The 23,848-nt window shown below is 43.1% G+C and overlaps 2 protein-coding genes across 3 annotated transcripts in view; both read right to left on the bottom strand.

Annotated features, from left to right (window-relative positions):
- IL17REL (interleukin 17 receptor E like) overlaps nt 1–3,364 on the bottom strand; it is a 106,948-nt gene extending 103,584 nt beyond the window's left edge. The window contains exon 1 of one of the 2 annotated variants that reach the window (XM_019509315.1): nt 2,913–3,364. In XM_019509315.1, coding sequence (XP_019364860.1) covers nt 2,913–3,014 — 102 coding nt within the window. In that variant the 5' untranslated portion in view covers nt 3,015–3,364. The remainder of the gene's footprint in view (nt 1–2,912) is intronic. The other variant, XM_019509316.1, reaches the window with a different exon arrangement.
- An 8,458-nt stretch (nt 3,365–11,822) lies between these two features.
- The window catches only part of TTLL8 (tubulin tyrosine ligase like 8), a 38,424-nt gene continuing 26,398 nt past the window's right edge, over nt 11,823–23,848 (bottom strand). Inside the window, exons 9-13 of the mRNA XM_019509250.1 lie at nt 22,456–22,604; nt 17,972–18,218; nt 16,246–16,681; nt 12,506–13,001; nt 11,823–11,851 (exon numbers count right to left, since the gene is read on the bottom strand). Coding sequence (XP_019364795.1) covers nt 11,823–11,851; nt 12,506–13,001; nt 16,246–16,681; nt 17,972–18,218; nt 22,456–22,604 — 1,357 coding nt within the window. The remainder of the gene's footprint in view (nt 11,852–12,505; nt 13,002–16,245; nt 16,682–17,971; nt 18,219–22,455; nt 22,605–23,848) is intronic.

Genomic DNA, 23,848 nt, shown 5'->3' with positions numbered 1-23,848 from the left:
CTCCCTCACCGCCATGGGAACCTATCCCTATTTGTTACATTGTAAAGTGGGTTTGCCTTATGTGAATTCAATTTATAAACGCCATTCTCCAGGAACTTGTACAGCATAAATCGAGGAAAACCTGTATATAGGTATCAGTTGAACACAATGTTTTCTTGATACATTTACAATTTTAAAGCAATTTGGAAGCCTACCAGTGCCTCAATCACTATAATAAAATAAATTCTAAATACCTATAAATTTTGGTATTTGATTTTGGGTTTTTTATCATGGAAAACCAGAGCTCCCCCTGCCTCCTTAGCTCACAGTTGCAGGTCCAGGCCCCTCACTCCCAAGCCACAGCCCACCAGCCCTGCTGGTGCCCTTCACTTCTCCCCGTCCCCCCAATCCTGCTGGTGCCCCTCACTCCGCCCCACAGCACCCTGGCCCTGATGGTGCTCCTTATCCCCCACCCAGGGCCCCCTACCCCTCAGCCCTACCAGAGGGGGCCCCCAGCTGCCAGGGATGGGTGCAGGCTGCCCACTGCAGGCTCAGGCTCCCTGCCCTGTTGCCCTCTCTTGGGGCCTCCACAGTCCAGTGGGTGTGACCCAGCACTGCAGGGTAGAGTGGGGCCATGCAGGGAAGGTCCTTGCCAATGCAAGCTCCATGCTGCCCTGGCAATGCATCCCCTGCCCACACAGCAGCAGCAAGGAACACAACCCCACACTAATGCCCCTGCTTCTGCAAGGCGTGCAGGGGATGCGTTGCCAGGCCAATGTGCAGTTTGCAGCAGCAACAAGCTTCCCCGCATGGCCCTGCTCTGCCCTGCTGAACAGAGTTGCACCCGCCGTGCTACAGAGGCCCCAAGGGAGGGCAGAAGGGCAGGGAGCCCAAGCCACAACAGGCAGCCTATACCGAGCCCTGCCCCTACCCCCTGGAAGTGCACACAGCAGCAGGGAGCCAGCCCCACCTCCCAGATGAGCTGCCCATGGCCCCATCCTGCTCCCTACATTCCAGCCCCAGGTCCCAAGCCCCATGCACCCCCAGCCAGGCAGCAGCCCCAGCCCTACCAAACTTCCTCCCTCCCTGTGGGACCTCAATCCCCCTGCCCAGACTTACCTGCTGGAGCTGCTCTTCAGGCTGCCAGGCAGCTGTGTGCATATACATGCATACGGTGCCCCCTGCCTGACCGCCCTCCTCCCGCTCCCACCCAGCCTCTTGCAGGCTGGAACTCTGCCAGCCTGCAGAGAGCTCTTTGCAAAAGTGCAAAATCTGTAGTTTTTCCTGTTAAATGAAAAATCCACATTTTCCTTAGGTAAAGGGGAAAATCTGCAGTTTTCTCCATTTTACCATGGGAAATGGAAAGCCCAGATCCTTGGTCATATAGCTCTAATGCCATGCACTAGGTTGCATATGTTATCTTGGCAGTGCTGACCAAATGAGAGAAAACCTGAGCCAATTTGTCCCAACTCCAAGAGGAGTGATTGTCTTAGTAAGAAAACATGTTTGTCTTAAAAGCAAAAAATGAATTCAGAATTCTACAGAATAAAACCAGCAGAAAAAACTACCTTCAGCAAATGTACTGAAACATGCTGTTTAACCATTTCAGATACCTTTAAACTGATACCACTATTCTGGTAAACCATTTTCAATGCATCTAAACAAAAATATATGATTTATTTTTAAAATCATCCTAGACTTCAATATTAGTTAGAAAAAGTTCTGAGGCAATACTTTAAAGACATAATACTATCATTGTTTTACATGCCAGCAGTGATTATTATTCCCAGTTTGTCAGGATAAAGAAAGCCAAAAATGGACGCAGGTGTAAAAGTTTTAAAAATACATGTTATAGTTGTAAAATATACAGTTATTTCTGAAAAAACCCTCTTTTCACATGAATGAAATGCAGTGATAACATAATATGTGAGCAGGTAAAGAACACATACAATTTTGATTCAGAATCACAAACAAAAAATGTAAATATGGTAGTGGGTTCTCACAGTGCTTTATCTTACTGGCACTTGTATATTGTCTTATGTAAAACACAAGGCAAATTAGGATGTATTTAATATTCATCATTCTTTATCATTAAACCATATTGATGAAGCTTGTTAATGTATGTCTTAGTCCCACCCCTAGATGGTTCACAACACCATGACACTTTCAGTCAGGACCTCTGTTCACACAGTTCAATGCTGGTTTCATGGCACCAAACTGTATCTTCTCAATAACAACGGAATTGTTAATGGCAACATGACAAGTATAGGTAAGCACAATTTCCTTATCATTGCATCCTATTTTAATTTCAATCATCTAATCATTTCGTGTTTAATTTTAGAATTTTTAGTACTACATTTTTTGGAATCTATAAAATCAGGACATCTTTATGCTGCCCCCATGTGGGCATACAGGGAAGCAATACAAAATGAAAAGCTATTACAAGGAATACATGCTCTCTTTTAGTCACAATGTAACTCATTAAAAACCAACAGAAGTGACACTGCACTTCTCCCAACAAAGAAGAGATTTAACAGTTCAACTCTAATTCTTTATTCTTGTGCAAATGAATGGGATTTGTACTCATAAAACATTTAGGCACATTTGAAAATTCCACCTTTGAAAATTCAGTACCCATTAAACTAGTCTGGTTATAAGAATTGTGTTACCAAAATAATTAAAAGGTATTAAATACTTTTTTATCACTACCCCCATAATACATAATAGACTGAAGGGAAAAATTGTAATGCTGTACATTAAAGTTTCTTAATGAGTTATTCCTGGATGATGTCAACTTTTCATACTTAATTTTCATACATAATTTTTTGCACTTCAAAATTACAGCAATTTTAAGGATGCTATTTAAGGCAGACAAACCATATAGATATTTACAAATATTTTAGTAGCATATATTAATAGCAGATACAGTTTACCTGAGAGCAGGCAAGTCCACATTCTTCAATCCGGGGAATTATCTGGCAATCAGAGGTCCCCAAAATTATTATAATAAAAATCTGAACATCAACTCTTAGCATCTTAAATTTTAAAAATCACAGCTTTGGATTAATCTTTTAGAAATAGACCTTCAACTCTGACAACTCTTTCTCTCATGCCAAAACTTTAATATGTATTAGTCCCACCCACACTACCTCTGAGCTAGGCTCCTCCTCTTACTACAAGTTTGTTACCAGTGTTGAGAAGTATGCTGATTGTCTGGGCTATGAAGCAAGCTTTACTCACAATTCAAAACGTATGCTCCTGTGTACAAGATAGTAAAGAATGCTTTCAGATCTGGATAATCATAGTAAAACATTTCCTTTTGGATTTCATCATCTTATACAAGTCTTAGCAAATTTCTTTTGTTGAATTTGCATTTAAATACAATTGTCATGAAAATTAAGAACTAACAATAGCTACTGTCAAGCAGAATATAGAAAAGCACTATGCAAAATCAGTAACAATGTAATTGCATCCTGATCTGCTGTTTTGTTCCTAGGTTTCCCATGAACAGAGATTCCAATGTATAAAAGCTGGAGAAACAGGAGTGCTTTTCTTATGTTCAGACAGGCAAGCCACTGAAACTAAAGAGCTACTTTCAATAGTCTGAGTCCACAAGTGATGTAGCTGTAATGGACCGATGGCCTTACAAGATTGGCTCATGTTTTCCTTCAGTACAGAAGGCAGATTTTTTTTTAATCAAGAATATGTTAGTCTAGAATTTAATTGCACTTTATTTGCTCTGATTAGAAGCCTTTTCATTCTAGTAGATTTTCAACCAAGTCAGAAAGTGTATATGCCTTCCTAAAGACACCAAAATCAACCAGCCCCAAAAGCAGGCTTGAGCTGAGTCACAAAGCCTGACTACTTCTCCAACATAAAGGGAACTGGAATGCCCTTCTTGGAACTATCTTACATTGAGAGCATGCTACACAGCCCCAGTAGCTCAAAGACTGGCACACTCACTACTCTACCTGAAGCCAGGAAACAAGGTACACAGCTGGCTTGCTTCACAGCAGCAAGATGTTGATCACATCATGTGTTGAACCCTCCACCTGGAAATAGAAACACTGTCATAGTGTCATATCTGCCTAAAGATTTTTCCCCTAGAACTTGGACATCAAAGGGAAAGACTGAATTAGCGAATTGAGGGGGGACTCCCATATTCCAGCATGGGACACTCCAGTGAGAAATTCTCAAAGCATAAATCTTAGTTTACTTTAAGAGCAGAACACCAGGACTCTGTGCCAGCACTGCTTTTATCTGTGCACTCATCTCTCTTATGGGCAAAGTCATGTTGCTTCACCACTGGGACATTTTTAATTGTCCCCCCAGAACATGGGAACTCTGCCCTGGGCCATGTCCCAAAAACAATCTAGGAAGTGATGTGTAATGCCAATGACATGGTGTAATAGGTCACTCAACAAGAAATTGTCTGTATAAGAGGCATTTTGGCAGGAGGCACCAACAAAGCCCTCCTGTTTGCCAGGAAGTTCTCTGGTATTTCTACTCCATATTAGGAGAGTGCTCCAGAAATCATCCATGAGGGGATGTCCTGGTCATCTGCATAGTTGGTAGCCCGATCTGTACTACCTTTGACAAATACCACACTCCCTCTATGAAAATCTGCCAGAGCTAATAGAGAATTTTCTGAACTAAAACAGATGACTGCTGCACTGGAGTTGACACTGGTCTCTACACAAGTAACCTCATTATCCTCCTTCCCTGCACAGAAAGCTTCAGCACATCCTGCCAAGAAAAAGTTACCTAATTGTGTGCTCTCTCCAGCTAAACATGCACTGTCACCTGAACAGAAGCAGGATGAAAATCAGGATGGCAGTGGCTATTACTAGGGTATAACAGCTAGAGGACTTTTCTAACACCAGGTGAACAGAAGATGCAGCATGGAGACAAATACATGTACCACATCTCTGTGCACCTCCATGGTCCCCCTAAGGGGACTAATAATTGAAGAAGCCATGACCCATCAAACACACACAGTCTGAGCTTTGTCAGAGGACTCATTAGCAGTCAGCGTCATCCCTCATGTTGTGGACCACTGGTCTCTGCATCCAAAGGGGAGGTTAATTCCTAAATGCCTTTCTTGCAGTCAAGTACCTATCCCACAAGACAAGCTCAAATAGTTCATAAATGGTCCTACCCTAGTCTAATATGAGGTGCGGCTACAGAGGAAGGATGATCCAGTAGTCTGGGAGCTGGCTGTAGCTTGGGAGATCTAGGTTTGGTTCTTTTCTTTGCTTTGCTATACACTTCATAAGTCTATTAGAGTTATATCCTATTTCACTTTATGTGCTTAAATGGCAGTTACCCAGAATATAAGTGCTATTTTTGGCACTTGTACAGTTTACAATTCTATTTTACCCACTACCAAAATAGGATCTCCCAGGACACTTTTGCATGTACATGACAAACAAATTAATGATTGGTAGACAACAATTAAGCAATGCCACAATGTTGTTGCCCAATATCCCAGTGGTTGGAGTACTCACACTAGAAGCAGGAGACCCAGGTTCTCAGTCACAGGATGTCCTAGAAACCATCTCCCCTGCTTCCCAGAAGTGTTCAAGCCCCCCACATCACAGATTAAGTAACGTCCCTATCACCAAGGCACTCACTTTCTGGCTTGTTCTATTGCTCCTGACTCAGTGTGTCTCTCTCCTCAGATGCCTAGGAGGCCAGCTCTATTTAATAGTCTTATAGGTATGACTTTTGTGCATTTTTCTTTGGTAGTAGGTTTATACTTCTGTATTTCCAACAATCTTTATATTTATGCACGTGAGAATACATCCACCAATAAAAACAGAATTCCAGCATTGACTGAACACCAGAAGGATTACAAATGAGATACCAGGGACCAAGCAGCTTGCAGCAAAGGGAAGGGGAAAATAAAGTGGTTTTAAACCCTCCCAATTTTGTAATATTCTGAACAGTTCTGGGTGGACAGTAGTGAGGGTCTCATCTCAAATAAAGACAGCATGTGTTTAGAACACATTTTAATACTACTCAATCATATCTAGAGCCATTCTGACTGAACTCTTACTCATCATATGTCAAACTTGAATTCTAGTAGAAAGAATATCTTCTTTATTTGCACTAATGTAATTGATATACACAACTCTTTTGTTATCAGATGACTTTATAATTCTGTGTTTCATAGAAGCAGGGTCGGAAGGGACCTTGTAGATCTTCAAGTCCAACCCCCTGCCTGTGTTTGCTACAGTTAGGATCATTCACACTGGGCAAGTCTACATGAGATGCTTTACTGCACAGTAGAGCTAATTACTGCACAGTAAGTGTCCATATCTACATGTGCAGATGCTTACTGTGCGGTAACTGGGTCCAATCGTGAGTAAATTTGCTACCTACAAATGCAAATAGCAAATTTACTCATGATTAGTAAGTGTGCAGTAGAACATGTGTAGATGCTTGACCAGAAGCAGATGTGCAGCTGGGCAGCAGGGGGCGGGAGGTTGCTCCCTGCCCCCAGGAACTGCGTGCTGCCAGGGCAGGCTCTGCCACCAGAGCACAGGCAAGGACAATGTCCCCCTGCCCCGGCAGCAGGGAACTCCCAGCCCATACTCCCTGATCACAGGACCAGAGTTAGGAGACCTGAGTCCCACAGCTCCGTGATCATGGGCCCAATGCTGGGAGATTCCAACTATGGCATCATCTGCCATTAAGCATCCACCATTAATGAAATAGAGGGAAATGAAAAAGACATGAAAAAAATGGAATTTGCCCCTGGTAAAGCAGAGGGATGATGGCACTTCTAATGTCCTGATGCTGCAAAGCCAGGAAGTAATTGTCAAAATACCCTCAAGAGATCCAAGAAAGAGGACCATGCCTCTACAGAGGAAGGCAAAAGTAGCAATTGTTCTGATCCTGAGCAGTGGAGCCAGACCCTCTAGCCAGGAACCTCCTCTAGGTGTTTTCAGGAACCTCTAGGTGTTTTTAGTCCCCGTATGTTGCCGTTTTGTTTTAAGTACATTATGTGCTCATGGATAGGTACATAAGCCCTTCCACTCCAATTCATTGACACATAAGAAAGTTTTTACAGCATGGCCATCATTGGGGGTTGCAGTTGAGGGTGTATAAGAACATTCTTACTGCATTTGAATGTTTGGCACTAATGTGGATCCACAATGTTGGCCTACAGATCTATTGCGCAAGTAAGATACCAGCTTCTGTGCGATAGCTTGGGGACTTAAGCCATGCTTTACAAAAAATCTCTGAAATCTGCAGCACAGAATGCTACAGATACTTCTTACTAAAACAGGCTTTTACATATTATATTTGAGTAAGTGCTGATAAATGATCTTTCTACAACATCTTCTTATGCAAGGCTTGCAGTTCTATTTTTGTTTCAAAAACCCTTGTCAAAGAGTGAGGCACTCTGAATGGCCTCAAAAGTATGTATGGAAGACATGACTATGAAGAGTTATCTTGTGGGCTGTCACCGTCGTTTCAGGGGTACAGCTGGCATTCATAGGTAAATATGAACTTCCTTGCAATACAGTGGCACAGAAGGAGCTGCAGTGTTTACAAGTTTTCTCAAACTGGAAGGTGTTTCCACAAACTAAGCATGGAATCTTCTGGTTATTCTTCTGCTTCCCTTTCAAAAGAAAGAACAGACATAATCCACATTCCAGCTACATTCCGTATGTTAAAAGTCTTTGTTAGATTTATAATAAACTATATAAACACTACTTTCAGTTACCACTTTTAGCACTTTAGACCATAATAAAAGAAAGCTACATATGGAAAGTAATTAACTCTGCCACAGGTTAGTACTTGTAAACACAAGTACTGTCCTAAGGAGGAGTTTGTTACGCACAACAATGCACATGTAGATGCTGATGGGGCCGGGTGGGGCACATGAGTGCGTCAGTGCTACTTGCTGGCTAGCACCACACTGGAACACCCTCATGCCCCAACCAACCCCTCTGCAGCACACTGAGCCAGATCAAAGCAGCCTTAGGCTGGCAGGCTGACACCCTGGACCCCTCTGCCACTTGGGGCTGTTCAGACTTGGTTAAATGTACTGCAGTCCCATGCGCACATTCAAAAGTAGCACCCAGAAGCATAAACCTCAAGCGTGATATGTACTGGAGTTTTATTGCTTCATGTTAATAGCACATGTAGATGTGCCCATATTGTATCAATAAGACACATATTTGAGGCCCCTGTTACTCATTAAATATATTAGACAATTAACTAGTTAATCATGCAATAAATTTAGACTGGCCACACATGCAAAGGCCAGTTACAAGTGCAAAGTAATTATCACACAATTAACTGTTTAGTTGCACAATAAAGTTAAACTAGTCATATGTGCAAAGTAATTATCGTACAAAAAAAATGACTATTCAGCTATAAAAGAACCAACCACCTACAAAGTTAGTGCTTGAAAATGTAGAATAACTCTATAGCTTTAGTTTGACCATGTAGCAGGGCCCTGAAACACAGCTAGCAATATCACCAAGAAAATCCCCAAAAACCAATCATAAGGATGATACAAATAAGGCCCCCTCTACAAGTTACATGTATTACACAATTAACTGGTTAATTGTACAATTAATTTAGACTGGCTACATGTGCAAATTAACTAATCACACCTTAAAACAGTCCAACCAGCTATGAAGTTAGAGATGGAAAATGTGTAATAGCTTTATAGTTGGTTTCTATCCAGCTTTAATTAACCTATGCTCCCCACCAGGGGGATGCACCATGTACTGCTGCAGCTAGGAGTCCCACAGCTGATGTGACTCCTAACCACAGCACCGACCCACAAGTTGCCATGGCTATGAGCCCTGTCAGCTGATCAAAGCTCCCAGCTGGGGGGCCTATGTGTACCCCGAAGTCTGGGAGCTCCCAGCTGACGGTAGTTCCCAGCTGCAGGAGCACAAGCTCCAGGGCTCCCAGCCACCCCATGTACCCCCATGGCTGAGAGAACATAGCTGAGGCTAGGGGTGCTAGCAGTATGAGAGGTGCCTCCTGATAGATTCTCCCAGGAGCCAGGTATGGGAGCTGCTAGAGCAAGTAGTGAAGCTCAGAAGCATCCATGAGCATGATGATTTCATTGATTTAATGCACAAAGAGAGCTCCAGCATCATGGAAGAGGGACAGCCAGAGAAGTCATTGGAAGACAAAGAAGACCCAGATACTCAAGAAGGTAGCTTGTCACATCTAGCAATAGATAACACTCCTCTTCTGAACTGAAGAGCAGATACTAAGACCTGGCATCATACCAAAAGGATTCTACTGCAGTGGTGGGAGTGGCCAAGCTATGTACCCACAGGATGGAATGATGAGACCACTGCCGCCAAAGGGCAGTGATGGCTGATGACTCCCTCCACTGGAGCATGAAGGCATCCATCTACTGGCCTGACCTACTGGGTCAGGAGGTCTTCTGTCTGCCAGGAGCCCACATCCAAGACGGATGGTTGCTAAGACTAATCCAACCCTCTGAGTACCATCCCATGCTGTTCATCCATATGGGCACTAATGAAAATGCCAGGTGCAAACTTGAACAGATCAGAAGTGACTACATGTATCTCAGTGTAATGGTTAAGGGGATGGAGGTCCAGGTGGTGCTTTCATCAGTCTTTCTAGTTATGAAAATAGGCCCAGGTAAGAGGAGATGCATCCTGGAGTTCAATACATAGCTGTATATACTGTATCACCAGCAGGATTTGGGCTTCTTCAACCATGGGGCGATATTCCAAGAAGAAGGACTACTGGAAGGAAATGGCATCCACCTGTTAAAGATGGGAAACAGTGTCTTCATATATCAGCTAACTTACCTTCTAAGCAGGGATTTACTGAAAGGCCATGTAGGGAGAAAACAAGGAAGGCAAAGGCACAATTTGAGATGCAACCGGCAAGAAATGTAAAAGGCAACAAAAAGGGATTCTACACGTATGTCAAAGGTAAAAGAAGACAATGCAAAGTTCACAGAGCAGATCAAGAGCAAGGTGCAAGCTATGCCTGATAAACTTGATTTCCTTCCCTAAGAAAATCTATGGATGGGGAAAGAGCAGTGGATATGGTGTACATTAACTTTAGCAAGGATTTTGACACCATCTCCTGCAATATTCACATGAACAAGCTAAGGAAACACAGGCTAGATGGAAGTACTGTAATATGGATACATAACTGGTTGGATCATTGTAGTCAGCAAGTCAGTCATCAATGATTCAATATCTAGTTGGAAGGATGAATCAAACCCAGGGGTCTGTCATGGGTCTAATATTGTTTAATATCTTCATTAATGATGTGGATGATGGGATTATGTGCATACTTAGCAATTTTGCAGATGACAACAAGGTGGGTTGAGTTGCATGCACTTTGGGGATAGAGCTAGGATCCACACTAACCTGAATAAGCAGGACAAAATGGTCTGAAATCAACTAGATATAGTTCAGCAAGGACAAATGCAAGATCCTGAACTTGGGATGGATTAACTACATGCAGAAATACAAACTGAGGAAAACTAGCTTGGCCACAGAACTGCAGAGGCGGCCTGGGGACTATAGTAGATCATAAGCTGAACATGGGTCAATTGTGTGATATCTGTTACCAAAAAATGTTGACAGCATATAGGGTTGAATTAATAGGAGTGTTTATTGCAAATTAAGGTTAGTGATTCTTCCGCTTTATTTGGCACTGATGAGGCCTCACCTAAAATATCATGTCCAGTTTTGGGCACTTTACTTCACAGACAGATTGTCAAGAGAAACAAAGTAATTCAAGGCCCAGGAAGCATGACATGAAAAAGGCTGAAAGAACTAGGACTATTTAGTCTAGAGAAGAAAAGACTAAAGGGAAATTTGATAAATACCAGAAGGGCAATTATAAAGAGGATGGAGACAGACTATTCTCTGTGGCTGTAGGGACAAGACTAGACACAATTGTCTCAAACTGCAGCAGAGGAAATTTACTTTGAAAATTAGGAGGAACTTTCTGACTATGAGGATGGTAAATTACTGGAGCAGGCTATGTAGAGAAGTTGTAGAATCTCTATCCCTGGTAATTTTCAAAAGCAGCTTAGACAGACACCTGGCTGGAATGTTTCATCAGGTCTGAAACCTGTCTTGAGCAGGGGGCTAGATGATTTCATGAGATCCATTCCAGCCCTACTTTCCTAAGACCTTATGATCCTGGGCTTCAAAACTGAGCACAAGGAATCAAAGAGCTGAAAGACTAGGTCAAAAATTATGCTTACTTAATCTTTGATCACTACTAAATTCCAGGTTTGTGCTTAAAAACATGGTGGTTTGTAATGCAAACATCAGTCCACTGGAACCAGTCTAGTGTCATCATCCATGCCCAATAGGTACAATTCAGTCATGGTTAACCTCAATTACATGTGAAAGATTATATACAAAAAACTAGAAGTCTTGGTTCCAAAATGATACCTTGTATTAGACCAACTGGGAAACTGCAAGAAAGCTGTCCATTTCTGCAAGCTTTCAGGATTGAAGTCCCTTCAGTCAGGCTCTGGAAAAGTATAGTTAGTACAAGATGGTAAAAAATCCCCATAGGTAGGAAATAAACTTTATTTTTGCACAGAGAGAGCTGAAGATGGAAGGCTGTCCCTCTGGGTTCATGAGAGTATCTTTGTGAGCTGTGCTGAGTAGCTCTTTGATGTGTAGATCAGGCAGAATTCCTTCCTTCCATCTTGTACCATCTATATTTTTCCCAGAGCCTGACAAGAGGACTTTGATCCCAAAAGCTTGCAGAAAAGGATAATTTTCTTGTGATTTCCCAGTTGGTCTAATAAAAGGTACCATTTTGGAATCTAGTTTTTTGTATGTCTTCTCGTCTCAGACCATCACAGCTCCTAAGTACACCCCTGAAACATAAAAAAGATTATGAACTTTTGACTTCACTGTAGGAATCAAGTAACTGAGCATTATTGTGGACAGTTTAATGAAAACCTCAGCTCACCAGGGTAACAACATCCCAAAGAGAAAAAATATAAACAAAATAACATGATGTATAAAAAATAGGATGGAAAATAATGACTAAAGGCATGAACAAACTTCTATAGGAAGAGAGATTGAAAAGAGTGGGATTATTTAAGCTACTGAAAATGAACACACAATAATGTGGCAGAGATATACAAATAACTTGATAAACAACTGAAAAACCTACACTGCTGGCACGTCTACACATTGCCCTACAGTGGCATTGTTACTGCACTGTGCTTTAGTATTTCCAGGAAAAAGTACTAAAGCATAGTGCAGTAACCACCTATACTGTGCACCACTTTGCCATAGCAGCACACTAAGACGGGGGAGTGCACTGCTACAGCAAAACAGCTGCCAGTGACGTGTAGATGTATATGATCACTACGTAGCCACAGAACATCACTATGATGATATAGCAAGTTGCCACAGCGGCATAGCATGATTTGTAGACACACCCTGTATAACTAACTTCAACTCTCTGAGTAAAGTTGCTGCTTATGTCATTTACAGTGTAGTATGCCTAAACAAGTTATTACCTGATGTTTTAGAAGACCGTGGTAATTTTCGGTCGAAGGAATTCATAACTTGAAAGGGAAGAGCAGCTTGGCTTACTCTCCAAAAGTTTGGATCAATTTTTCCTTTTGCCCTGTTCATATGAGGTGTAGGATTTGTCTCTGCAATACTTTGTGTAGGTTGAACAATGAAGCTGGCAAAATCTGTGTGCCCAATGCACTCTGTGGGCACATCACTCACTTGAATGCTTTTCCCTGGCTGCCTCTTTAGAGGCTGAGGTATAGCGTAGACCATAGTCTTTGGATCTTTCAGATTCTGCTTCTCATTTGCAGCTATTATTGACTGTCTTTGTTTCTCGTGATTGGCTGAGTGATATGGGACTGATTCTTGCTGAACTTCTGCTAATGTTTCTTGAACATTATAGTTAGTGACAGGGGAAAGTTTCTGCCTGCATCGCCTAATACCAGTTCCCTCCACTGCAAGGTCAGTAGTGTTAAATGGCGGCAGCTCCAAGAGAGGCTTAAAAGAAACAAAAAGAATTACATTTTTTTAGCATAGGCATAATATACCAAATTATACATGAAGAAGTAACAATGCCAAGGATTAAATCTAGTTATAGACTCATACAAATTAGAAGTTGGAAGGGACCTCAGGAGCTCATCTAGTCCAACCTCCTGTTCAAAGCAGGACCATCCTGCTATTAAATCCTCTCTCTGAGTCTTCTCTTCCCCACACTAAATAAGCCCAGTTCCCTCAGCCTCTTCTCACAAATGATGTGCCCCAGACCACTAACCATTTGCTTTGTCCTCTGCTGGACTCCTTCCAATTTGTGCACATCCTTTCTGTAGTGGGGGGGCCCAAAACTGGATACAGTACTCCAGATGTGGCCTATCAGTGCCAAATAGAAGGAAATAATAACTTCCCTCAATCTCCTGGCAACACTCCTACTAATGCAGCCCAGTATGCTTTTAGCCTTCCTCACAAGGGCAATATGAGCTTGTTCACAGTTTGAATGACAGAGTATTCTACACTACAGCAAAAGCTGTAGTGTAGGGGGAATGTGGAGTGCCAGTTGATCAAAATTGCCAGTTATCTGAGAGGCTTCTGTTTGGACCACCGCCTGTTCGGACCGCCACCCCTCCTACCATGTCCGGTGCGTCAGAGTGCCAAGGGACAGGGAGGGACAGAAATGATTAATAGCAAGGAGAGGATTTTAATTAAAAGTTTACTATTCCCCTATCAATGTGCGCTGTGGGACAGGGAAGGGGGCCCCACGCAGGCTGCTTTGACCTGGGCTGTGGGACTCTGTGAAACCGAAAGTGCCACAGTAGGATTTCCGATTTCGCTTTTGCCACATTGATCTGCCTGTTAGTAAAAAGTGCCAGATAGCACAGCTTTTAGTGTACCACAGAAAAAAAGTCTGCCCAATTCAGAACTTTCTACTAATTTACATATAATCCTTTTTTCCACTTTATACAACATACCTAACACTTTCTCATAAACAAAATGTTAATATAGATATAAAAGCACTATAACTTTTGATTTTATGCTAAATCTATTATACTAACAGCTCACTGCACCAATCCCAAGACCCCTGGCAGACATTACATTTATCATGCAATTAATGCATTGATTGCATGATAAATTGCAATACGCCAAACATGCAAGAAATTTGTTATTCAATAAAATAGTAAGCTAGCCACAGAGTGCTTATAAACATGTGAGAAGGCTGTTCTGACATACTGTAATTACTGAATAGTTCTTTTAGACTCAAGTTTTGGGTGCTGAAAGTAGAAATCTTCCAAACCTAAACCATAAAAATTTCTAAATGGTTAATGTGACCATTCCAAATTGGCAATACTAAAAGGAGAATGGGAGGCAAGTGAATAAAGCATGCCCAAGATACTTAACAGGTAAATAATACAATGCCTTTGGCTGCAGGCCCCCTGGAGAGAGCTCCCAGCATAGTTCAAAGCTCTGAACCCATATACATTTATGCAAGATTAGCTTTAGTCCCATTGAACTCTTGTGTATATTCATGTGCATGGTGTCTGCAGGAGCATAGCCTGAAACTGAACCTGACTGCTGGAATTCCCAAATGTGGTAAGTAGCTTTTCTGCCACTTGTCCCTTGCACAAATTCCTCTGTGAGGCCAAGCCTGCCAGAGCTTCCCTGCATCTCATTTACTCCTGATTATGCAAGTAGCACATCTAATTTGTATGAACCAAATAACTAATTTATTAGTTTTACTTACCTTTTCCACAGGTAGGTCACTCAAAGAAAGAAAATGTCTAAAATCATACCAGTGAACATGATTAATAATACTTTCAATAAGCTGTAATATCTTAATTACAAATAGCATTCTGTCTCTTACACTGTAGCAGTAGCTTTGGACACAATTAGCATATTTCATAGCTTCCAACTGACCAGCCATAGTGAAGTAATGAAAACATAGACACTAGAACTAATTAATAGTGGGAGGTGGATGTTTCAGATTTTGTATCAATGCCCTTGTACACAGTGGGCGCGTTTACATGTGCAAATAATCCAGAAGCAGTTTACCCTAAAGTAAATTACTCTAGAGTAAACTTTCCCAAACATGTTTACGTGTGCAGGGATGCAGGAGAAAATTTGCTGCTCATGGCAGCAATCTGCTCCCATCCTCACCGGCCATGCACTGGCCCCCTGCAGCAGCTGGAGGAAGCTGTAGGTTCTCCCTAGATGCTAGCTCAGGTGCTGGCACAGATCATGGAACCAGGAGACAGCTTTCTTCTGGCGGGGACTGGGACATTGCTTCCTGTCCCCAGGAGCTGCTGGCTGCTGGGGCAGGTTCTGTCACTGGAGCCCAGGCAGAAACAACATCCCCCTATGCTGGCAGCAGGGAGCTCCCAGACCCTGCTCCCCAATCACGATCATGGGGCCAGGGATGAGAGATCCTTATCTCCCAGCACCAGCTCTATGATCACAGGGCCCGGGGATGGGAGATTCTTCTCTCTCATTGCCAGCTCTGTGGTTGCAGGACCAGCACTGGGAGATCCTTTTCTTGTAGCACCAGCTCCGTGGTCATGGGTTCAGCACTGGCAAACCCTTTGCTCCCAGTGCTAGCTCCACAGTTGAGGGGCGAGCACTGGGAGATTCTTCTCTCCCAGTGCTGGCCCTGCAACCACAGAGATGGTGCTGGGAGAAAAGGATCTCCCAATGCCAGTCCCATGACCATGGAGTTGGCACTGGGATAAATGGATCTCCCAGCCTGGGCCCCATGATCACGAAGCAGGGGCTGACAGCTCCCTGCTGCTGGGGCAGGGGGACATTGTCCTTGCCCAGGCTTCAGTGGCAGATCCCACTCCAGCAACAGGCAGCTCCTGGAGGCAGGGAGCAATCTCCCACCCCAGGCTGCCTGCCTGACAGGGAGCAAATGTGCTCCCAGTCAGGTATCTACACATGCACTACTGCTCTGTAAGTAATCAAGAGTTAATTAGTTACTTGCATTTGCAGGTAGCAAATTTACTCATGATTAGAGCCAATTACTATGCAGTAAGCACCTGCACGTGCATACGGTGATGCTTACTGTCCAGTAATTAGCTCTAATCTCGAGTAAAGTGTCTCATGTAGACGCTCCCTGTATCTTACCAATGTCACCATGCAATTGAGTTAAATGCTGAGTGTTAAAATGAATCTACCACACTGATCAAACTGATTTTAAAATAATCACAAAATCAATTTCCCCATGACCATGTAGAGAATGATGTAGAACTATTCATACCTGTCTCCAGAGAAGTTCAAATTTGCCAGTATCACAATGTTTGTCAAATTTCCTGCTAAGAACAACTTTAAGTGTATCTTCTTGCACTTGGCCACATAGCTCAGTTGTAACTGGAGTAGAAGGGAACATAGTTGGGCTAGTATTGATTTCAATTAACCAGGGTTTAAAGTCTTGCCCAAGAATAAAGTCTGCCCCATATAGCTCAAAACTGTTCTTCCGGGTTTCAACTTTATCTTGAGCCATCTTCATTGTGTAGAAAATGGCTCTTTTCATGGATGGGTAGACAACATTTTGCCACATACTCCCATGGCCTCTCTTTTGTAAGTACTCCTGAAATTTGGTGCTTGTCCACATGTTGTGGCATGGCAAGAGGAGATTCCGGTCTGCAGCATTTTTGTAATGTTTCTGGATAGAATTATTGCAAAGATGAATGGAACTGTGAAAAGAATGCACCAAAGCTAAGAGTCAGGCAGTAAATGCTCCATAATATCACAATGGTACTCTCATGAAAATACTGTATGCAGTGAACTTATTATGCCAATATAAACATTGAATAAATAATGTTTTTTCTCACATACAACATGCCCCCAAATTAAACACACACCTTACTTTTAAAGGCAGAATGTAGAAAAACAATTTTCTTCCAGAGTCATGGTTGACTGCATGACATAAAAAGTCCAGGAAGCAAAATACCAGGAACTTCCTGGTGTGGCAAACTGTCTCTGGCAATACTACACTTCCTGGACACTCTATATTCCCAGAAAGACTTACTCTATGTCACACAATGTTAGGCCCCAAACCCTTGCAAAGGTAGTAGCAAGATTATTTCTTTACTATAAGTAGTTCTTAAGTTCCTAAAAATATAGCATTGTTTCCTTATCACAAGTCTCATCATGATACTACCAACAGCTCATATGTTGCTCTGGGCATAAGCTACCATGCTCAGCCAATAGTTACAGCTGTAAGTGTTAACACAAGACTCCAACCATTCAGTTTTGTGAACAAACACAAGTGCCAGCCATGCTGACAGCTCCATGGCATGTATAGTTTCTCCAGGTATAATTCTTTTCCAGCAAAGGAAAGAACTTTCACACTTAACACCTCTCCCCCAGTTTTCGGGGGCTGACTTGGGGAGAAAGATACATAGTGACTGTGAGAAAATATGGTATTTAATTCTTAAAATCCTAGGGTTTGATTTTAAAATTATCTTCAGCTTGGAACTCCCTTGTGCAGCACCTGCCAAAAATACATTTGAATAGAAAAATAGAACAGTTCTCCAATTGAGAAATTGTATGAAATTTCCCCAAACACTGTCAGACTATAAGACTAGTCCATCACAATTCTTTACCATTTGTGTAAAAATGATGGTTTGATAAACATATGCTGCTATTCTAAAAATGTTATAAAGTTATAATTTTATAAAATTTGGATTTTCTGCATGCTTAAAATGAATGAGGTCACAGTTAGAATAACTGGTATAAGTTATGGCACCTGTAAATTCACACCATGACTTTAACTGCTGCTGTCACCGCCAGCCTAATTCATATACTCTAACTAAATACAACTTTAATAAAACATAAGAAAGTCAAGTATAAGGATATTTTTTCATGTCACCACTATTTCACTTCCAAAACTCAGGAACTTGATATAAGGTAAGATTTTCAGTCCAATTCTGTTTGTTAACTATTCTGGATACCTAAGTTTTTGCATAGATTTCCTTAGTTACCTGTCCAGATTGTTTAAGGAGAAACATTGTGTAGAAAATCTTAGGTAGCTCTCCTTGTAGAACCAAACAGTCAGAGGGTTCCAATCAGTGACAAGAAACCACTGTCTGATGTCAAATTTAGTTTCATAAATTAACAATGGAGTCTCAATGTATTTCTGGACCACCCATTTACTGTCTTTCACAGGACACTGATCTGTTGTTTCTACTAACTTCAAAATATCTTCCAGTCTATCTTTGCACACTATTTCTGGAAAAGAAATAATATAATATACATGTTAGTGTCTGATAATACTATATGAAATTGAGAGCATAAAAAAAAGACGGTCTATACCTGACTGAGAATTGTCATTTACCTATTACGGTACAATTAAAAAAAAAATAAGAAAATCAGTTAAAAAGATCACATTCCTGTGTGCCCACTGCATGATGTTTTTATAAAGCCTTTACCACCCAGACAAATAATAAGCAAATGGTTAACTCATCACTAAAGTCATAAGCATAGAGTAACTAAGGGGTCATTCTAGTGTGCCAGTGGCATGAGTTTGAGACTTGGTTAGGATTTGTGCTGCAGGTTGTACCATTTAACCCAGCTACAAATGGGTACCAGGCTATTCAGGCTGGGAACTCAAATGTAACTGAACAGGATGCTAGTCACAATGTTCCCTTTGTGCCACTGGCTGCAGTAACTGGTGTGCCTTAAGGTAAGTTACATGTTATGCTCAGACAAAACTAAATCTGTGGGAGTTAGGTGTTGTTAAAATTAGAACACTCTGGGCATGTCTACATGAGATGCTTTACTGCACAGCAGACGAATCTACTGCATAGTAAAGCATCACTGTCTACACATGTGCACCATTTACTGTGCAGTAAATTGTCTACTGCGCAGTTAGCTATTACCTGTAAATATAGGTAGTAAACTAACTGTACAGTACATACTGCACAATAGCACATGTGTAGACGCTGAGTGGGAGCATATTTGCTCCCAGTCAGCCCCAAAACCAGGGGGCCACAAGGGACAGGGAACTTCCCTGGCGCCACTCAGCTCCCAGCTCCACCAAGGACCTGAGCAGCACTGTTATGGGGTAGCTGTCTACCCCACCTCCACCCCCCATCCCAGCACTGCTCAGTTCTCAGGTCCCCACAGAAGCAGGGAGCCAAGCAGCACCAGGATTGGGGAGTTCTCTACTTTCCCGAGCACCAAGAGGCTGGCTGGGAGCTGTCCTGATTCTGGGGAAGATCCCAGCCAGCCCCCAGCTGCTCTGGGATTTCCCTGCCCAGATGGGAGCTGGGTGGAAGATTTACCAGAAGTGGGACACATCCCAGCCAGCCTCTTGGTGCTCAGGAAAGCAGAGAGCTCTCCAGTCCTGATGCTGCTTGGCTCCCCACTCCTGTAGGGACCTGGGAGCTGAGCAGTGCTGGGATGGGGAGGAGGAAAGAGGGGGTGGGAACAGGGCAGAGAGGTACCCCATCCCAGCGCTGCTCACCTCCTGGCTCCTGTGAAGAGCTGGAAGCTGAGCAGTGCCAGATTTCCCCACCCAGCTGGGGCTGGCTGGGAGCTGTCCCAGAATTAAGACAGCTCCTGGCCAGTCCCCAGCTGCATGGGGAAGCCCTGGCTGGGCATGGGCTCCATGTGCATAGGCTTGGGAGAGCTCTGCAGCCACATCTGTCTCCAGTGATCTGGAAAGCCTGTAATCACATGACCTGAGAAACCAACAGGGACCGCAAGTCCCTGATGAGAGGGCTATAAAACCCTCCCACTTCCTGCAGGGTCTTTTCTCTGGAACAAGTTTTAATACATCTTTGCCTGACTCCTATTGCCTGCAGGGAGTTGGTCAGGAAGGCCAAGGCAACTCTACAACTCAGGCTAGCATCAGGGATTAAGGACAATAAAAAGTCCTTCTTTAGGCATGTTAGGAGCAAAAAGAGGGGGTGGAGTAGCATAGGACCCATACAGGACGGGCAGGGGAGCTTAGTGATGGATAGCAGGGACAAGGCATAGCTCTTCAGTGAGTTTTTTGCCTCTGTCTTCTTAAATGGGAATCTAGACGACCCCTCAATATACATCATGGACACCAACAAAGGGAACATCAGCTGACCAACGATCAGTGCCGGCACGGTAAAAAGATACTTGGAGGGACTGGATGTATTCAAATCACAGGGACCGGAAGAACTCCACCCACGGGTAATGAAGGAATCAGCAGGGGTCATAGCTGATCCACTGGCAAGGATATATGAGCACTCACGGTGCTCGGGTCAGGTTCCAGAGGATTGGAAGAGGGCTAACGTCATCCGAATCTTTAAGAAGGGGAGTAAGGAGGACCTGCAGAAACTAAAGACCAGTCAGCCTTACCTCTATCCCTGGGAAAATCCTAGAAAAAAATTATCAAGGAACACATCTGGGGGAGCCTGCTAGCTAGTGTGATGCAGAGGGGTAACCAACATGGGTTTTTAGCAGGCAGGTCCTGCCTGACTAACCTAGTTTCCTTTTACAACAAGGCCACCAATTGTTTGGATACAGGAGTCAAGGTGGATGTTATCTATCTGGACTTCAAGAAGGCCTTTGACAAGGTATCCAATACCATCCTTATAAATAAACTGAGGGGATTTATTGGATGATTACACAGTAGACTGGGTAGCAAATTGGCTCAAGGGTCACACTCAGAGGGTGGTAGTGGATGGGTTGGTGTCATCCTGGAAAGATGCGGGCAGTGGAGTCCCTCAGGGCTTAGTTCTGGGGCTGGTGCTGTTCAACATCTTCATCAGTGATCTGGATGAGGGGGTGGGAAGCACCCTGTCCAAATTTGCAGATGACACAAAAATTATGGGGTGCAGCTAACACCCTGGAGAGGAGGAACCAGATCCAGAACAACCTAGACAGGCTGGGGAAGTGGGCAGAGAGCAACAGGATGCAATTCTATGAGGACAAGTGCGAGGTGCTGCATCTATGGAGGAAGAACTGCCATCATACCTACAGGCTGGGGGGTGACCTCCTCAGCTCCACTAAGGCAGAAAAAGATCTTGGAGTCACTGTTGACTCCAGGATGAACACAAGTCGCCAGTGTGATGAAGCAGTTGGCAGAGCCATTCGCACCTTGTCGTGCATCTGTAGGTGCTTCACAAACAGGTCCAGGGAAGTGATTCTCCTCCTCTATGCAGCACTGGTCAGACCACAGCTGGACTACTGTGTCCAATTCTGGATGCTGCAGTTCAAGCAGGATGCGGACAACCTGGAGAGGGTCCAAAGAAGAGCTACTCGCCTGATTACAGGCCTTCAGGGAAGGCCCTACAAGGAAAGGCTAAGGGACCTTAACCTCTTCAGCCTCTCCAAGAGAAGACTGAGAAGGGACCTTGTGGCTGCGTACAAATTCATAAAGGGAGAGCAACAAAAAGTAGGCAACGATCTGTTCACCAGGGCACCCCCTGGAAGGACAAGGAACAATCGGCCATAAGCTACTAGAGAGAAGGTTTAAGCTGGACATTAGGAGGAAGGTGTTCATGGTCAGGGTTACCAGAATCTGGAATGGGCTCCCAAGGGAGGTGGTGCTCGCCCCATCCTTGGGGGTCTTCAAGAAGAGACTGGACGGGCACCTGGCTGGGATCACATGACCTCAGGGTTGGTGTTTCTTTTCTTGCCTGCCAGGGGCAGGGGGTCAGACTGGATGGCCCACTGAGGTCCCTTCCGACTCTGGGAATCTATGAATCTATGACTCCTATATTCTTGGACTTCCTGGCTTTGATCCTGACTCTGCTGTTGAACCCTTGGCTTGCGTCTCTAACTCTGAACTTCTACCTTGCTTCTGCCTCAGACCCTCCTGCCCTGCCTTCAGCCTTGCCCAAGACTCATTCCTGTGTTGCTCCAACTTTTGACGCTTGTACCTTGTTCCTGCCTTGCCCCAGATTTGGACCCCAGTACTTCCTCCTGCTTACCCTATTGTGGGTTTTGGATTCTCTGGCTCCTGACCTCTTAGTCTGGCCTTGACCATGAACCTGCTTCAAACCCCAATGTAAATTTTTCAGGCTCAGTGACTAGTATTGTGATCCCTGGTTTTGGCTTCTGGACTTCTGACCAATCGGCTTCTAAATCCTGACCCAGAGGTTGTACTTATGACATTCCCAATCCCTTCCCTCATCTCAAAAGCAGAAAACCTATTTTTGCTCAAGCTTAAAAAAACTCCAGGACTAAAAAAAAACAGAATTTCACTGAAAAAGGTAAAAGTTTGCCAAGTTTACATTTGATGATTTGACAAATTTCTCTTTTGCCATTTCCCCCTTATGATATATTGTGTAAAAAAGCAAGCTGCTGAGAACTGCATGCAAATGACTTTGGGAAAGGCTACACTTAGAATTATTTAGGCAGTTCTATATGGATCACATGGGAGGAATTGTAGAATTTCCTCATATTTTTACAAGCTGCTTCTGTAGATAATGGTCTCACAACTCTGCTAATAAATACCTCAAATCAAAAAAGCCTAAGAAGCTCTTACCTCTGCCACGGGATTTTGCTCCAGGTTTAATGATCCAGATATTGTGGCTACCATCTATATCTCGTTGCGGGTTTGCTGACATTATTTTAGTGAGAATGTGTTGGCACTGGGTAATGTAATTATGTGCATTACAAATGACAGCACCTTCACTGCAAACAAAACAAAAATCATAAAAACCAGTACTTTATATGTAGCTTTATTAAGAGACTCAATATTGTTTTTTCTAAAATATAGTAAAAGGTGATTTTACTGTAATAATAAAAAAGCATTTCAGTAAGCATTTATCAAAATGAACCATACTGTTTATTAATGACCGTTCCTTTTATCATCCTCCCCTCCACAAAGCCTTGGAGAGGAATTGTAAGGAAGTCAGTCACAATTCTATTGTACTGTCAAGATAGCATTATGGCTACATCAAAAACACACTTTCATTTATATATACTTGTTTTTGCTTTGTGCTGCCTTTTTGAATATCAGCCTAAGATTACTTTCAAAGTCAAATGGCCCTTTAGTGACAAGATATTTAACTATTAAGTATTTCTCCTTTACACCGAAGGCAATTGCTATCATAGCAGGAAGGAGCGACAGAGGCTGGCATTTAGATTACATTTATAATCAGGAGCTTTGTTATTGAAAAAACAATCTGTTTATGAAAACCTTGGAGTAGGAACAACACAATAATGTATGAAGTAGATGAAGCGAGGAAGCCAAGGTAATGACAGACAAGAGAAGGAGGACATTTTCTCTAATTAAGTTATAGTTAGATCCAAATATAGGCAGTCCAGGGGGAACATGGAAGTCAGGGAAAAGGAGCCTGGCTCGATCTAACCCAGCCTGTGAGTAAGGCAAGGCCAGTTTAATTTTTTTAGACCCTCTAATAGCCAAGACAAATTAAAACATATAGAAAACATTCCTTCATAAATTCTCCTGTCAAAATCATAAAGTATGAACTCTTCAAACAAGCCCTTTTGGTTTGAGTACATTTGTCCTCTAGCAATGGGTTATTTGAAAACATTCCCTGGGCCTACATCTGCTACTGAAGATATATGGACTAGGGCTGTGTGAAGATTCAGGTGGTGATTTGATTCAGAGGAGATTTGGCCTGATTCGGTGGCCAAATCTCCAAAATCAGATCGAATCAGGGGACCAATCTAAAGGTCCAAATCGATTCTCATCTCTCCAAATCTTCGGAAAAGATTCATAGAGCTTTGATGATTCAGGCACTCCCCGGTGGCTTTAGCAGGGAGCTGCGACTGACTCTGAACTGGTAAGTACTAGGGGCGGGGGCTCAGGGAGGTAACCATGGGGGGACCCCTGCCAGCCCCCACGACCCCCACACTCCCCCAGCCTGCTCTGCCAGCCCCCCTCACCCCCCAAGCTGCCCCACCCGCCC

This window comes from Gavialis gangeticus, unplaced genomic scaffold, assembly GCF_001723915.1.
Source record: "Gavialis gangeticus isolate Ggan-Ray unplaced genomic scaffold, GavGan_comp1, whole genome shotgun sequence".
NCBI classification, from domain to species: domain Eukaryota; kingdom Metazoa; phylum Chordata; order Crocodylia; family Gavialidae; genus Gavialis; species Gavialis gangeticus.
The sequence above is the reverse complement of the archived record's forward strand: the minus strand, read 5'-3'. Positions and strand labels throughout refer to the sequence as shown.